The sequence below is a fragment of the Odocoileus virginianus genome, chromosome 24 (assembly GCF_023699985.2).
Source record: "Odocoileus virginianus isolate 20LAN1187 ecotype Illinois chromosome 24, Ovbor_1.2, whole genome shotgun sequence".
Taxonomy (NCBI): Eukaryota; Metazoa; Chordata; class Mammalia; order Artiodactyla; family Cervidae; genus Odocoileus; species Odocoileus virginianus.
The window spans coordinates 52,161,112-52,176,848 of NC_069697.1; the positions used below are offsets into that span (position 1 = coordinate 52,161,112).

The window sequence follows — 15,737 nt, forward strand, 5'->3', positions numbered from 1 at the left end:
TTCATCTCTTTACTCAGCTCTTTTTTCCCTTCCTCACCTGCAGCACCACAAAAGAAACATGCTGTGTAATACAAACATATAATGGAATAGTCTTCCTTCCTCCTTTACCCTAGGAATTCTACGGGTGTTTCCCAACAGGTCTGTCCGCCTCTTCCACTTTAAAGGAAAGTGTAAATTCCACCTACATTTCACATTTCTAGATGACCTAAATTGATCCCTTCCTCCATCTGTTTTACCCTGTGCTAACCAAGACCTATTACACTTTATTGCATTTTTTTTGCTCATCTGTTTTTCTTTAAGTCTTATTTATCTTTGCCTCCTCAAATGCCCAGCACACATTTTTTTAAAAAGACTGGTTTACATGAGTGTCTTTCATTGTCGCTTTAACCCTGTCCAGATTCCTGACCTGCTGAACTGTCTAAAAACTTCCAATCTCCCTACTGCGGAAGAAAAACCGTTTGACTCTAGAAAGACTCCTAACTAGCCAAGGTCAGTCAATGTTGCCTCATGAGGCTACCACTTCCTTAAAACCGCCTCTGAGACTGTCACCTAGCTCAAGGTCCTATCTAACGAGAGAGCCCAAGGACAGCCAAAAGTCAGCCCACGTGCTTCCGCACAGGAACTCGGCCCCTTTCGCAAACGCAGTTCCTCCAAGTGCTCTCTCCGACTGACATCCCTGTTGTCCAATTATGTATCAAAGCTCTGAGGGTTGCACCGAGCCAGTCACTGTCCAATAAAAAAAGGGATTCAGATTAGCACGAATCTTGGCCAATGGTTGAGAAGATGGGAGACTATTGGCCTATAGGAGCAGCGGCCAGAGTGATAAGCAGAAAAATCACCCAATGGCCGTGCCTACTGCAGATTAGGTCCCGCCTCCAACTTCTGGCAGTTGGAGGCCAGACCACTGCAGCGCTCAGTCTCCACCCGGGCTCCGCCATGTTGGGACTTGTGGGTCGTGTGGCTGCTGCCTCGGCCTCCGGGGCCTTGAGGGGACTCAGCCCTTCAGCGCCGCTACCGCAAGCGCAGCTCTTACTGCGGGCCGCTCCTGCAGCCCTCCAGCCTGGTAAGTGCCTTGCTCTAGCAGCTGGGTTCGCTTCTGTCGTCCCATGACCTTGAGCCTGGGGGCCCATAGTTGCACCGGCCTAAGGGATCTGTGGTGTTAGAAGGACGCCAGGGCCAGCGCCCTGCCCTCTAACGGCGGAAGAACAAGAACAGGGACGATCTAATTCCGTCTTATTTTGGAAGAGGGGAGCTGTGTGACGTAATAGTGCGAGCAGGTGCATTGACCTTCCCGTGGAATGGGGGAACCGCGCGCGCTCTCGAATAATGGAGTTTTGTGCACGAGGATGGGAAGATGGTTCCGGCTCGCTCTCCGCTTCTAGCGCGGCCCTGCCTCTGGACCCGCCTTCCGTGCTAGCGGAAGGGGGCCGGGCCTGGGCTGCGTTCACCAGTCCTTGTGAGTTAAGTCCGGGCGTCCGATGACCTTTAACTGTCCTAACCCCAACTCTTCAATATCTTTTTTGTCTGTTAGCCAGAGACTATGCCGCTCAAGCATCTCCATCGCCAAAGGCAGGCGCCACCACTGGGCGCATCGTGGCGGTCATTGGTGCCGTGGTGGACGTCCAGTTTGATGAGGGACTGCCTCCCATCCTAAATGCCCTGGAGGTGCAAGGCAGGGAGACCAGGCTGGTTTTGGAGGTGGCCCAGCATTTGGGTAAGTAGAATTTGTTAGGAATAGTAAAGATATTGTTCGACCCAAATATCCCTCAAAACCAGGCTGTCTTCTATGATGATTTTTATCAAGATGACTTTCGTTCTTCTGAGTTTGCTGAAGCCACATTTCGGTACTGAGAAGAAGTCTTGGTCGACTTAGGTGTTTAAGGCCAGCTACAACTTAATTAAATGCCACGAAGCCACTTTGTGCTTCTGTGTAAGCCTGCAATGCCTGTATCTGACAGGTGAGAGCACAGTCAGGACTATTGCTATGGACGGCACGGAAGGCTTGGTTAGAGGCCAGAAAGTTCTGGATTCTGGCGCACCAATCAGAATTCCTGTTGGCCCTGAGACCTTGGGTAGAATCATGAACGTCATTGGAGAACCCATTGATGAGAGGGGTCCCATCAAAACCAAGCAGTAAGTATTCCTGTTGTTGTATCTACACACAAAGGAACTTTTGTCTAGCAGTTTTATACGTTAAGGGGCACCATCTACTATAGTAGAATTTTTCTGCAGAGAATCCCTCAAATTCCTACTCTAGTCATTTCTTTAAACCACACAATGCAATTTCTTATGAAGAAAATTAGTGATGCAGAAATTCTGATTATAAAAAAGAGAAAACTGAACTCCATAGGTTGATTATTTCAGTTCATCTTAATACCAGTGGTGTTTGTATTTCATATTGGTATGTGAAGAAGTGATGTTCAGACTCTGTAAAAGGAAAACTATGACAGAGTTGTCAGGGAATGGGATTATTCCTGAGATAATGGAATTCCTTTTTATTGCAGAGTATTTGGGCTTGATGGTGGGTGGTAATTTGTCTAGAGTGTTATATAAGAGATGAGACTCTGAGTAAAGGGTTAGGCTTGAAAATTGAGAAGAACTTTTTAATGAGATGAATAGACACTGATCTTCTCATCTGCCTTTACAGATTTGCTGCTATTCATGCTGAGGCTCCTGAATTCGTGGAGATGAGTGTTGAGCAGGAAATTCTGGTTACTGGTATCAAGGTTGTGGATCTGCTGGCTCCATATGCCAAGGGTGGCAAAATTGGTATGTTAAGTGACAGGTAGATATTTTCCAAACCTAATGTGGGACACAGATCCTACCATGTTATGAGTGGATACTGAGATACGTCCCTCACTGATGAGCAGCTTCTGACTTTCGTTCTTCTGAGTTTGCTGAAGCCAGATGCCATTTCTGAGAAGGGAAAAGATGGAAAGAAACAAATTTTTTTTTTGAAGTTTGCTTATATGGAAACGAAATTCTTAATTTGTTTTTTCTCAACCTCTCGTAGGGCTCTTTGGTGGTGCTGGAGTCGGCAAGACAGTACTGATCATGGAGTTAATTAACAACGTTGCCAAAGCCCATGGTGGTTACTCTGTGTTTGCTGGCGTTGGTGAAAGGACCCGTGAGGGCAATGACTTATACCATGAGATGATTGAGTCTGGGGTTATTAACTTAAAAGATGCTACCTCTAAGGTGAGCACTGATCTGATGTCCTTGTAAGTAGTGTCAGGAAACTGTTGAAGTTGACTTGTTTTGTATTTTTATTTTATTGTCCTAGGACCTACAAAGGCAAGTTCTATCAGTATTTTCCCCCGTTTCCAATACATTCATGTACATTGTGTTTTCCTTTTTAATATTAGATAACATTTCTAGGGTTTTTGGTTGTTTTGATATGTAGACCCATCATTTGAAAGCTAATTCTGGGGCATTAAACGTGGTTCTTAATGTCTCAAATAACCCTATTTTGTGCCTTTCACATATTTACAGTTTATTTCCGTCCTACCAGAAGAATTTTGCCTCAGTAATAAAAGAAACTTATCTTTTGTTTTGAACTGCAGCTCTAAAAGGGAAAAGAAATTTATGAACAAAAACCTAGACCCCTGAGGAGGAGGGGTTTTTGGTAGTTCCTGTGATTTGGGGACCTTGGATAGATGGCTTTCACACTCCTCTGCCAGGATTCCTGACTGTTTATCATTGCTGCAGGTAGCACTGGTGTATGGTCAAATGAATGAACCACCTGGTGCTCGGGCCCGGGTCGCTCTGACTGGACTGACTGTAGCTGAGTACTTCAGAGACCAAGAAGGTCAAGATGTGTTGCTGTTTATTGATAACATCTTTCGCTTCACCCAGGCTGGCTCAGAGGTAGGCTTGAGAGAACCTGGTTCATTTGACCTGTCTATGAAATTATGCAGATAAGGCTAACAATGGGTTTTTCTTTTTTTTCCCAGGTGTCTGCTTTATTGGGCAGAATCCCTTCTGCTGTGGGTTATCAGCCTACACTGGCCACTGACATGGGTACCATGCAGGAAAGAATCACCACCACCAAAAAGGGATCTATCACCTCTGTACAGGTGAGAAGACTTAATGGATGAAGGTCTAGTTTGTGTAAAGGCATGTACAGAGGTATAAAATCTCATTACTTTTTTTAAGTAGGTACTGGAGCTTAAATAATATTTAAAATTCTGTGTATGCATGTTAGGACCCTAAAAGATTAAGAAACCACTCATCTGAACTAATTGAAGGGATATATGTAAATGTAGATCACAAAATAGTGGTTTCCAACCTGAAGGGAACTTTGAAGTGAGCTTTAAATACTAGCCTCTATAATTTTCAAATGTATGTAGATGGTGTATGTAGTAAAATTATCAGAAACTTTGTCTAAATTTTTTTAACTTTGACGATTCATCTTCTTGATAGAGTAGTGCGAGTTTTTTGGTTTAGAGTTAAAAAGTAGGATGAAGAACAAAAGGAATAACAATGAAAATTCTTCCATTATAGCTGGGAAGAACCAGATAATATATAACTACTAGTACTCTGCATTAGGAGTGGTAAGAGTCTCTGTTGGACTCTTGAATGTTGAGAATAAGGAGTAACATAATGAGGAGGGGCCAGGAAAGGGGATGGCTTAAGCAGAATTACTTGGCTTCCTGCTGCTCATAATGGGTTCTTGATTCACTTTAGGCTATCTATGTGCCTGCTGATGACTTGACTGACCCTGCCCCGGCCACTACTTTTGCCCATTTGGATGCTACCACTGTGCTGTCCCGTGCTATTGCTGAGCTGGGCATCTATCCAGCTGTGGATCCTCTGGACTCCACGTCTCGTATCATGGATCCCAACATTGTTGGCACTGAGCATTATGATGTTGCCCGTGGGGTGCAAAAGATTCTGCAGGTGAGATCAGTGGCCCTAAAGTCATAGAGAGAATTTGGGGGCTATATTAGGACAAGATTTTCCTGGTAATTTGTGTGATTTGCTTTAGAGCAAGGAAAGAAGAGACTAGAATTCCTAGTGAGTGTTAATGAGGTCTCCTGAGTTTCCAGGTTTGGAGTCTACTGAACAGCGCCCGGTAGATTCAGAGTAGGGGAAACAAGATGCCAGTCTTAGCTGAGGGTTCTCATGATTTTTTTCAGTTAAGAAGTGCAGTAAAGCGCTAAAATGCTCTATACAAAGCTCATTGTGAATATAAAGTTGTATTAATCCTTAAGTTTTTGTCCAAATTTGAGGAATGTAAATATTTACTTGGCCTCTCTAATCTTGTTTTTTCATAGGACTACAAATCCCTCCAGGACATCATTGCCATCCTGGGTATGGATGAACTTTCTGAAGAAGACAAGTTAACTGTGTCCCGTGCTCGGAAAATCCAGCGTTTCTTGTCTCAGCCATTCCAGGTGGCTGAGGTCTTTACTGGTCATTTGGGGAAGCTGGTACCCCTCAAGGAGACCATCAAAGGATTCCAGCAGATTTTGGCAGGTGGGATTTCCAGTATAAGGCTGAACATAAACTGGCATAGAAGCCGAACTCCCTTGAATGCTGTGCTGTGTTCCTGTTCAGAGAACCATCAAGCAGTATATAAATATATTGTGCCTAATTACTTAATTTTTATATGAAAATAAGTTATTCTCCATCAGTTTGCTTTGAAAGTACCATCTGAGAGTGAGCCTTAGATTTAGTGAGTCTTAGTTTTCAGTGCCAGCTACTCTTCTAAGGGAATTACAACATCCTTATAAAGAAGGCATTATTATCCTATTTTACACATTAGGAAGCTTGAAGCGTGGAAAGTTTAACTGGCCCCAATATGATATAGCCAGAAAGAATCTGAACCTGAGTTATGTGACTCCAGACCATATGTTCTTAATCTGTACTGTAGCATTTCTTGTAAATTGTGAGGCAAGTTTAAGAAAAGAACCTAAGATGACAGGATTTCATCACGTTCTGACTGGTGGCCTCAAGTGGTGAGGTATGTAAACACTGTAGAAGTTGATATCCTTCACTTCTCACCAGTTGGATTTTTTTTTTTTTCCATATAGGTGACTATGACCATCTCCCAGAACAGGCCTTCTATATGGTGGGACCCATTGAAGAAGCTGTGGCAAAAGCTGATAAGCTGGCTGAAGAGCACTCGTGAGGGGGTCCTTTTGGCAAATTAAGCACTCATCCTCCATGATGTCCATCTCCTTGCCCCTAATCCAGAAATGGCGGTTTTCTCTGTAGGCCACGTGAGAGCCTCAATTGAAGACATTGTGTTCTGTCTGAAGAATATTTAAGGTTTCCAATAAAATGTACATCCCTCAACATCTGTCTGTTTTTCTTGGTCCTGACAACACAGCCAGTACTGAAGTTTTTAATAGTATTTTAGAATAGCCACAAGAAACAGCACAAAGTAGGCCATACATATATGTTTGAAATGGGGTCATCCAAAAAGAAAAGCCATTGTCTTGGATTGTTGAATAGCTGGGTCTTGTGAAGGGGTTTTCTGGGGATGACAAGATCCTAACAGGGCCTCATTTTTGGCCCTTTTGTGTCATTCAAAGCAAGTTGAGTTTTGCCTCTTAAATATATGTAGTGTAGTCCTACTTTTTTAAAAAGCAAAAGGATTTTTAGAAGAGCATTTTGGAGAAAATGGGTTTAGAAATAACTGCTATTCTAAGAGAAGGCACAGGTTAATCAGTGAATTCAATTTTTTGGAAATGATGTGTGTTCTGGGGGATTAAAGCTGAGTCAAAAGGGCTCTCTTCTATTACCACCTTCATGTTTTTCAGAAGGTGTCCCTGACTACTACCTCCTAACATTTTGGGCAAGACTTGTATGTCTGATTCCTTGAGGCAATGCCGAATATAAAGTGCCTTAAGGCCTGTTGTGAGGTTTGCTAAAATTCCTTAAGAAAATTGGGGAAAGAAGGTTAAAGGAAGAGTAATTTTCAAAGACTTCCCTGGTGGTCCAGCGGTTGACTGCTTCCACTGCTGGGGGTGCAAGTTCCATCCCAGGTTGGGGAACTAAGATCCACATGCCCTGTGGTGTGGCCAAAATAAAATTTTTTAGAGGTAAGCCCAGGGTTGCTGGGCTTGAGTTTCTGAGCTAAATAATGGAATTTAGACAATCTTCCCTTCAATTTAGGCTACTAAAATGATGACGATTGCAAGGACTACAAGAACAGCCACCTAACAAGTGGCCGTTAAAGTGCAAGGTCGGATTTGGTGCTCCTTAGGTGTTCCGCTTAGATGCTCTTTGTAGGCCCAGGCCCAGACCCATCTGCCCTCTGGTGGTAGGACCGAAGGCTCTGCAAGAACTCTGATCTCACCATTTTGAAATCCATGAAGGCCATTTGCTGGGATGTGGTTCTTTGCTAATGACTGTTTACAAACCAGCTGGGGTTTTTGTCCTGAGGAGGAGCCTGAATCTATAAGCTCCACCCCGAGGCATTCAAGTTGGGTAAAAACAGGGCAGGATAAGCTGAGATCCCAATTCAGAGGCCCCTGGGGGCTGAAGGTTGGGGAGGGGCCTTGGGAGAGGTGCCAGGGGTGGAGTAGGGGCCTCCAAGTTTCCTCCCATCTGTCTCTGACGTCCGTGGCACCCGTCTGGCCTGTGTCACGGTTTGGCCGGAAGGTGGAGCCCCTGCGCCGCCCGTGCTCAGAAGTTTGCCCCTAGGAAAGCCTGGATTCGGGGAAATGCTGAGTTATGGGGGTGTGCGCACATCCTCTAGGTTTTGACTCCGGAGTGGGTAAGAAGCTGACGCAGAAGTCCCCAGGCTGTGGGTCCACCCTTTCTGCTCTGTTTTCCCATGTTATCTAGATGCAGATGGACCTAGGAACTGTGACCCTCAAGGTGGTTTCTCCCACACTTCTATCCCTCCCCCACAGGCTTCTGTCTCTTAGCATTCATCGAGAACCTTCTCCCTCTCACTAGCTGCAACTATTTATTTCCTTCCCCTTCACCACTCCTGGTGCCACGCCACTAGGGTGTCAACACAGATCTAACCTTCCTCCATATTTCTCCCGGCTCTGCCCTGCGCTCCGCGCCTCCTCCCTCCCCACCCGGAGAAAGCCCCGCCCCCCTCCGCCCTCCCCGCCCCGGCCTGTCACACGGGGACATCACAGCAGTTCAGACTGTGGTTCGCAGGAGGCATTCATTGGCTTTTTGATTCGTGCTAGTTCCCAGCTCATAGTTTGGGAGGCTCTAACACCAGCCTGCACGCGAAGGGGGAACCAAGGACAGCGAGGAGCTGGTGGTCCCAGCCCCGGAGCCCTGCCAGCCTGACATGAGTAAGTGTGAGGACCAGCCCCCGGAAAGGCCTGAGGGGTGCCTCCCTCCCTCCCTGGCTGACTCAGCAGGGGTGGGGCCTAACCTTTGCTCTTTTGGGGGGTGAAGGAGGGGAAACCGGACTATAGGGGCACCGGGCTCAGCTGGTGAGGCTGCTGACCAAGGCATCGTGAGCGTTGGCAGCGCCAGCCTCAGGGAAGAGCCTGGCCTGCACCTTAGACGGGGGCTTCCCTCCCGCCAACTCCCGCCCCTTCAACCCCCGAGTTCCCTGTGCCTCCCCATTAAGCTGCTGGGATTCAAGAAATATTTACAGCACTCCTTGGTGGCCTCCCCCTCAAAGTAAAGCCCACTGTGGGTCACGCTGGAGAATTTTTAAGGTGCCCGTCCCTGTTTTTTCCCAGGCCTTTCTGAGCCCCTGTCTTCTCCCCCCGCCCCCCCGACCCACCACCAGGTGGGGTCCGCACTGAGCAGCTGCTTCCTGTTGCCCCAGAGGTTGCTGCAAGTGTGGCGGTGGTTCGGGGAAAACTGAACTAGAATAAAGCCGATTCTCACGGTCCCACATCAGCTTCACCAGCGCAGTTCCTGGCGGCCCCCCACGTTCCAGGCACTGAGAGACAGGGAGAGGCAAGACTGAGGTTGAAAGGCCTAGGAGGTCTTTGCCCTCGTGGCTTCCTGATTCCAGAAGCTTTTACACTTGGGTCGTGCCGGGGGAAGGAGGCTGCGTCTCCCCACAGCGGTAGGGCTTGAGCTCCCGGGGAGTTGAACCTGTTCACCCAGGAGGGCCGCTGTGCGTCACCCGCAGCAGGCTCGGCCGTGAGTTTCCTCTCGGACACCTCTACTCCTGCGGAGTCCCTGTGACCCTCACCGCCTTCCTGGTCTTCCTTTGTGACGAAATCTCGGCCGGTGTCTCCTGGAGCGCGGGTGGAGCTATCCCAGGTCCTCCAGTTCGAACCCACCACCATCCCCCACTTCACCGCAGAAGTTTCTGTCTCTTCTTCCTGGGGAGCTGCTCTCTTCCTCCATCTGGGATTCTTCCTGGTTCTGGCCCCTGGGAGACGCCACCCGCTTCCCCCTCCCCCGGCGGATTCTTCGCGACAGCCCTGCCCGAGCGCTCGTCCCTACCCCAGTAGCTCCGGCCCCTTTAAGTGCTTCCCGCCCCCCCCCCCCCCCCCGCCCGCCCCGCCGGCGGCCCAGGGCTGGGGGAGGAGGCGCCGCCGCCGCCCGGCTCGGCCACCTGCGCTGCCGACACCGCCCGGCCCTGCTCCAGGTGAGGCCCGGCACCCACGTCCGGTCCCGGAGTCCCCCGGCCGGCCGCCCCTGCGGTCTCCTACCCGGGATCCGCGCTGCCCGGGACTCCGGATCTGATCCTCCCCCTGCGGGAGCTGCCCTTCCTCTCTCCCCCGCACTATCTCCTCGCCCATTTCTCCCCTGTCCTCTGCGACCGGAATCCAGAGGCTTCTCACGCTTCTCGGCCAACCTCTCCCGGGTACCCCTCCTATTCTGGACCCAGGATCTCCCCCTCCCCCGCGCCTTCCTCGCCAGAAAAATCTCCCGCGGTCTGGGTTTCGCCTCCTCCCCTCTGGAACCATCCCTTTCCCACGCCATCCTAACCTTCAATGGGAGGGGGAATAACCGCCACCCCAACCCCACTCCTTCCCTGTAGTGAGGGGGGTGGGGGTTAGCATAGCCTAGAGTCACTTTCAGGCCCTGCTCCGTTTAGCCATTCAAGTTCAACTAACTCTCATCTAAAGCTTTCCTGACGCCCTGACCCTACCGCATCCCTCCCAGGCTCCGGGGGTGCGACCCCAGCACCAGCCCAGGTGGGAACGGCCCTTCTAAGCTTGGGGTGGGCCAGTCCCGCCTAAGACCGCTCTTACCCCAGAGTCAGGGAATGGGGGGGGGGCACCCAGAATCTTGTGATTCTGGGCTTAAGGGGCTGTTGGAGAACAGTGTTTGAAGGGCTAGGACTAAGTCTCTAAGGGTGTTGGGGGTGGTGAGGAAGGTCTGGGAAGCCCGGCCTTTTCTATTCAGATGCAAAAGGAATCCTGAGGAAATTAGGTCTTTCCCCATCCTCTTCTGAGGCCAGTCTGGATAAGCTCCTTGGAGAGTTTGAAAGAAGACTGCTGAATCTGAGGGGACCATACCAATTTGGAGAGAAGAGGGATGAGTTGTGGTCCTTTTGATGGGGAGAATCTGGCCTCCCCAAAATACGGGGTGGGGGGGATGGGGGGAGGAGATTGTTTTCCATTGACCTGGAGAGGAAAGTGGGACAGGTTGGAATGGTTACCAGGTTGAAGGCTGTCGCCCCACTAGACCCTATTAACATGTGAACCATTCAGCCAGTGAGGGCGAGGGAGGTCTTTAATATTGATAATTACCCCATCTCCATTAGAGAATTCCCCTCTGCCCAAATCCAGCTGAGACCTTAGCTCTGCCCCTTTTCTTCTTGCCCTCTCATTCCCCACTGTCCCCAGCACAACACACTCCAGAATGAAGGGACAGGGTGTCTGGATTTGAGTCATGTTTCACAGGCCTAGAGGGAGCTGGGTGGGGGATGAACGAGAGGGTGATCAGCAGCGGTGTTTGGGGTTCAATTCCAGTTGTACCTGGACAAGGAGAGGGAGAGGGAGAGGGCTACAAGCGAATCCGCCCTCTCTTCCTTGCTGCCTCTTCCCGCTCTGAGCTCCAGCCATCTGGCTCCTCAGTGGAGCCATGCACTGCGGCAGCTGACCCCGGTCAGGGTGGGACAGGGGGAGCAGGTGCTCATCTCCTCCTCCCCGTTCTCTGTTACCGCCCACTGGCCGGGCTTGTCAGAGGTTCAGAGTATTCTCCAGGTACTCTTCTCACTAGTTGCTGGAAAAAAATGACCATTTGCCCCTTCCCGTTTCTAGTAGCTTCCTAAAGAGAGACGGGGTAGGAATTGTCCACATCTGATAGGATTGAGGACTGTCTGGGGTTCTAAAGGATCAGTCTGCCCTCTGTCGTCTGGATGTCGGGGAGAAGCACAGTTGCTGGTTGGGGTGGCTTCTGGCAAGAGGTAAACACCCAGCTGCTGGCATATTGACACCCCGCCCTCACCCTTCCTCAAAGAGCAAGGAAGACCTCTGATCAGAAGGGACGAGGAGGGGTCTCCTTCAAGGAGGAAGGTGACTGTAGTCTTTCTGCATCAGATGGGAAAGAATGGATCCTGCCTCACTTTCTTTTCTAATCCCGGGTGGCCCTTTCCTATCCAACACCGTCCTTCCCAAAGGCTCCTGGCTGGGATAGTCCTAGGGGTTGCCCTGGAGACTAGGCCTGAGGCTCGGAAGGGGTGGGGGTAGTCAGTGGGGCACAAGAGTAACCGGCTCTTCCGGAGAGGAGCGGAGCCAGCGGGTGGGTGTGTGTGGGTGTGTGGTGTGGGGGGGGCGTGGCTACACCCGTCTGACTGGCGCAGGCTCCTCCCCTGCCGCCCGCCTCCGACTGTCCTGCCCTCTGATTGGAGGCGGGAGGTAGGAAGGTTCGCCCTCATCTGCCCTGGAAAAGGAACAAGAAAAAAAGAAAAAGGATACCTAGCTCTCTCTCTCTTGGTCCTTTAGGAAGCCAGTTCCACGCCCTGGGCTCTCTAATTCACCTGTCTTTATTTGGGGGATGGGGGAGGCATTCCTTAGCAGAAGTTTGCTGGATCCTTGCTTTCACCAAAAGAAAGGACCCCCCCTCCCACCCTGAGTGTGATCCCTGTTTACCCATAGACTTCAGGTTAGTAGGCTGTTAGGAGTCTTGATTTTTCATTCAAGGTGACCCTTTAAATCTGTTATTGAGTCGTGGAGGAGAAAAGGATTTTTATTTCTGTCTGCTCCTTCCCACTGGCAACCTATTTTTTTCAGGAGAGACATCCTCCCAACCCTTTTTACCCTGTCTCTGTCCTACACAATTTGAGCTTTGCTGAAGCTCACTTCCTTCTTAGCTTCTCTGAGCCATTGGTTTGTTGTGGTGAATGAAGTCTGTCAAAACTCAGGAAGAACTCACTTCTCTGTGGAGTAAGAAAATCCAAGCTAGACTGATGGATTTGGTCCTACCTTACTATGGTCTCACCCAGTTTTCAGATCTTCTTCTTCCCCAGACTCCCAGAGGAAAAAAGTATTTGTTGACCCCGCAACCTGCCAGAGTTTCATCATCCCCACTCTGAAACTGTTCCTCTTCCAGAGAATTCAGCCTGAGTTTTGCACAGTTAGGCAGTTGTTTGTAGAACTGCATTGCAATGAATTGAATAGGAATTATCTTGATGCCTGCAAAGTCTGTTGAGTTGCAAGGGAAAAAAAAACAAACAAACCTGGTTTCTGGTCACATTTTATCCACTGTTTGACCTTGGACGAGTTGGTTACTCTCTTCAGGCCATAATTTCTTCATCTAACAAGAGAAGATTGAACTATAAATTCTCTAAATTCTAACATCACATATGACACTGTTCTCCATTCTGGGCCTCTGCAATAGACATTTTAGGTGATAGCTAATCTCTAGTCCTCTGCTAGATTTTTCCTTCCTCTTCTCAGAAGTTTTCACATATAGCCCTATCAGAAAAAGTACTGGAACTATATAAAAAGTGGTGATTTGGGGCACCTTATTTGCTGGTAAGTTTTCTTGTTCCTCCCCTGTCCCTCTGACCAGATTTAGGCTAGACTCTGGCCTTCCCTTTCTCGGCTCAAGGTTCCTTTTCTTACCCACAGGAGTCTTCCTGACCCTCAGGGTCCTGCTGATGTCGCCGGGAAATTGGTGATCAAGGCAGGACCGGGCTGTCATCCACGGGACAGGTGAGTGGGCAGCAGATGGAGCTTGCCTTTTTCCACCTCTTTACCAGGACTGAATTTTTCCTAACCTTTCCGCTTCTGCACTTCCACTTTTCCACTACTTGCCATGGGAAATAGTTGCCCCCGAAATGATCTCCCTCTCCCATTTTCCGCCCCGCCCCCGCCCCCCCCCCTTAGGGGACTGGCATATATCTCAGTCCTAGAAATTTGGTGTAGTCTTTTAGGTTAGCCTTGGGTTCAGGGCACGGCTTTCAGCTTGCTCAACGTGATGCGGGGCTAGCGCCCACAATGAAACAGTGCAGAGGTAGGCTAGGGTGACGCCGCGGCGCTAGGACCCAGATCCGGGTCAGGGAGCAGGGACGCCCGGCGCTAGGACCCGGCGGCGGAAGGCGGCTCTCCTGCGGCCGCAGCTTCCCCGCCCCCTCCGGCTTCGGCTCACTCCTCCCCCGCCGGCCATGTTGGCTCCGCTCGGGCCCCGCGGTTGAGCCGCGTCCCCCTCCCCCCTCCCAGACCCCAGACCCCCTCCCCCGCGTTCCCCTCCCCTCCTGGCGCCCGGAGCGCGGCCATGTGAACCGCCCGTCCCCCGGGGAGAGACAAGCCCCGAGCCTGGCTGGACGCCGCCGCCTCAGGTCTGTTGGGTCTGTGGCTGGGGGCCTGAGGGGAGGGAGCCCCGCTTTCATCCGACGTTTCTCTCAGGGAACGGAGGCTCTGGAGCCGCCTACAGCCTTGCAGGGAAGTAGGGGGAGAGACGCCGACTTTCTAGTTAGGACCCAGCGCTGGGCGGGGGTCTCTCCACCCAGGGGGCTGGAAGGAGAAGGGGGCTGGCCGGCCTGCTGTAGACCCGGGATGGGGCGGCGGGGGCGGGAGCGAGAGGAGCTGTGGAGGCCCCCGGCGACGGCGGCGGCTGCGAGGAGGAGGCGGAGAAGCCGCCTGGCTGGTGGAAATGACTCTGTGGGGGACTCGGGGTGGAATCCCCGGGAGGGGCTCCACCTCTTCAGAAGGGGTGGGGATTGCCCGAGTGCGAAGGGTAGGTGAGGGGGTTCCCTGGACGGGTTACACACTCCGTTTGTGGGGGTTGGGGCGTTTTGGCAATAGTGAGTGGAGGTTAAAGGGCTTTCCAGGGGTCTCGGGGTGTCTCCTTGGCGGAGTGGGGGGTGGGGTGCACGCTCTCTTTAGCTTGGCGAGCAGGAGCGAGCCTTGCTGGAGTGAAACTGTGCTTGGCTTGGGGCCCTCGAGTCCAGGGAGAATCCCCCACTCCAGGGATGGGGGTTGGTAGGGCCGGTGCTAAGGCGTCCGGATTTGAGCTGGGCTTAGGGGCCGGAGCGAAGAATAGAGGGAACCCTTTCCAAGGGGGATCCCTCGCTAAGGGGATCCCCATTTCCATGGCAGAAAAGATGATCCCGCATCATCCCTTTCTTTCCTGAGGTCCCCAATTTTCAGGGGAAGGCAGTGCCATCAGCAGTCATCCTTTGTAGGATTTGTTGGCGTGAGAGATCTGCACCCTTCGGGGGGCGATGCGGGGGGGATCGCTTCCACCTCGGTCTGTACACAAACAGCCCCTCCCCCAAGCCTCCCGCAGGAAGTGGCCGGGAAATGGCAGCTGTGCGTTTGCTACTGCGTCTCTTGTTTTGAAATGTCCATTTTAATCAGATTTGGTTTCATTTTCTGAGGCCTTCAGGCAAGCCTGGATCCTGCCAACCATGTGGTCAGAGAGTCCTTTCGTTCGACTTTTTTTTCTTCTTTTTAGTAAACTTAATTTGTCAACTGAAGTAGTCACTGCCGTTGACTCACTGATCCCAATTCCCCCTCCAAAGCATCTCTGTCTCCTTGTCTGGATTTTTTTCTCCTGAGCTAGAGGTCATAGAAAATCAGACTCACTCATTCACCAGCAAGGCTACACTTTCAGTACAAGTGATGCAAATTCCCTGAGTGTAAAGAGCAGCCAGGAAGACTTGGGATCTTTTGTGGCATGAGAGTGACTTTTGGGGATCTTGCTTTATATGTGTGTATGAATATTAAATATATTCTTACATATGACAGTTTCTGTATTGCAGACCACTTGAGCAAGTGAGCTTGTGAAGAAATCAATTCTGAGATGTGGAAGAAGAGGAGGGAAGGGGGAAGATGTAACTGAGTGGGATTTGTGTGTTGGGGTAGGACTGATCTGCAGAGTGAGGGTGGTGGGCTTGTTCCTCAGTGGTAGTTCTAGCCTAAGAATAAGTCCCTGTTGGAAGCCTGCTAGTTAACATAGGGGATGGTTTGCCTTCTGCAGAAACAACTCATTGGGAGAGTTAGTTATCATATGACTTACGCCTCAGTTCATAAAAGACATTCTCTCATTACCATTCATGGAGAGTGGTAACCTTTTCCCCTGTTCTATGCAAAGTCATGTGTCTGTGCAAAGATTTTCTCTTTCTCCCACCTGATAACTCCAGGAGATTTTTATTGCAGCGTACAGTGATGGACTCTGTGTCCTATGCCCCCAGGCACTTAGCTAGACCCTGGGTTTGGTTTGAGATGAGTTGGCCACAGGATTTTATATTTTGAGAGATGGAAGTACTGAGATCATTTGAACTATCCTGAAGATGGCTTAAGCCTAACATTTAAGTAATCTTTTCAGTATTTTCCACCTGAATTGTAGATTCTTAGATTAAAGGTCCAGGATGGGACCTGGTAGACATATGATTG

General features: G+C 50.2%; 2 protein-coding genes and 2 non-coding genes across 8 annotated transcripts in view; all 4 read left to right on the forward strand.

Moving 5' to 3' along the window:
- The first annotated feature begins 908 nt into the window (after positions 1-908).
- Positions 909-6,300, forward strand: ATP5F1B (ATP synthase F1 subunit beta). Its single transcript, XM_020884104.2, has 10 exons — positions 909-1,063; positions 1,532-1,714; positions 1,959-2,133; positions 2,648-2,769; positions 3,014-3,198; positions 3,709-3,867; positions 3,954-4,076; positions 4,687-4,899; positions 5,277-5,478; positions 6,036-6,300. The coding sequence occupies exons 1-10, from the start codon at positions 937-939 to the stop codon at positions 6,131-6,133; spliced, it is 1,587 nt and encodes a 528-aa protein (XP_020739763.1). The 5' UTR covers positions 909-936; the 3' UTR covers positions 6,134-6,300.
- LOC139030959 (small nucleolar RNA SNORD59) lies at positions 1,781-1,856 on the forward strand. The gene has a single exon (XR_011483394.1). It is a non-coding gene; the product is annotated as a small nucleolar RNA SNORD59 (small nucleolar RNA).
- On the forward strand, positions 2,855-2,925 carry LOC139030958 (small nucleolar RNA SNORD59). Its single transcript, XR_011483393.1, has one exon. It is a non-coding gene; the product is annotated as a small nucleolar RNA SNORD59 (small nucleolar RNA).
- Positions 6,301-8,104: 1,804 nt separating the features above from the next.
- The window catches only part of BAZ2A (bromodomain adjacent to zinc finger domain 2A), a 34,536-nt gene continuing 26,903 nt past the window's right edge, over positions 8,105-15,737 (forward strand). For 3 of the 5 annotated variants that reach the window (XM_070454772.1, XM_070454773.1, XM_020884102.2), the window contains exon 1: positions 13,539-13,678. The gene's annotated coding sequence lies outside the window, so the exon portion shown is untranslated. Of the gene's footprint in view, positions 8,268-9,444; positions 9,533-12,968; positions 13,053-13,538; positions 13,679-15,737 lie in introns of those variants that run through there. The other 2 variants (XM_020884098.2, XM_020884099.2) reach the window with 2 other exon arrangements.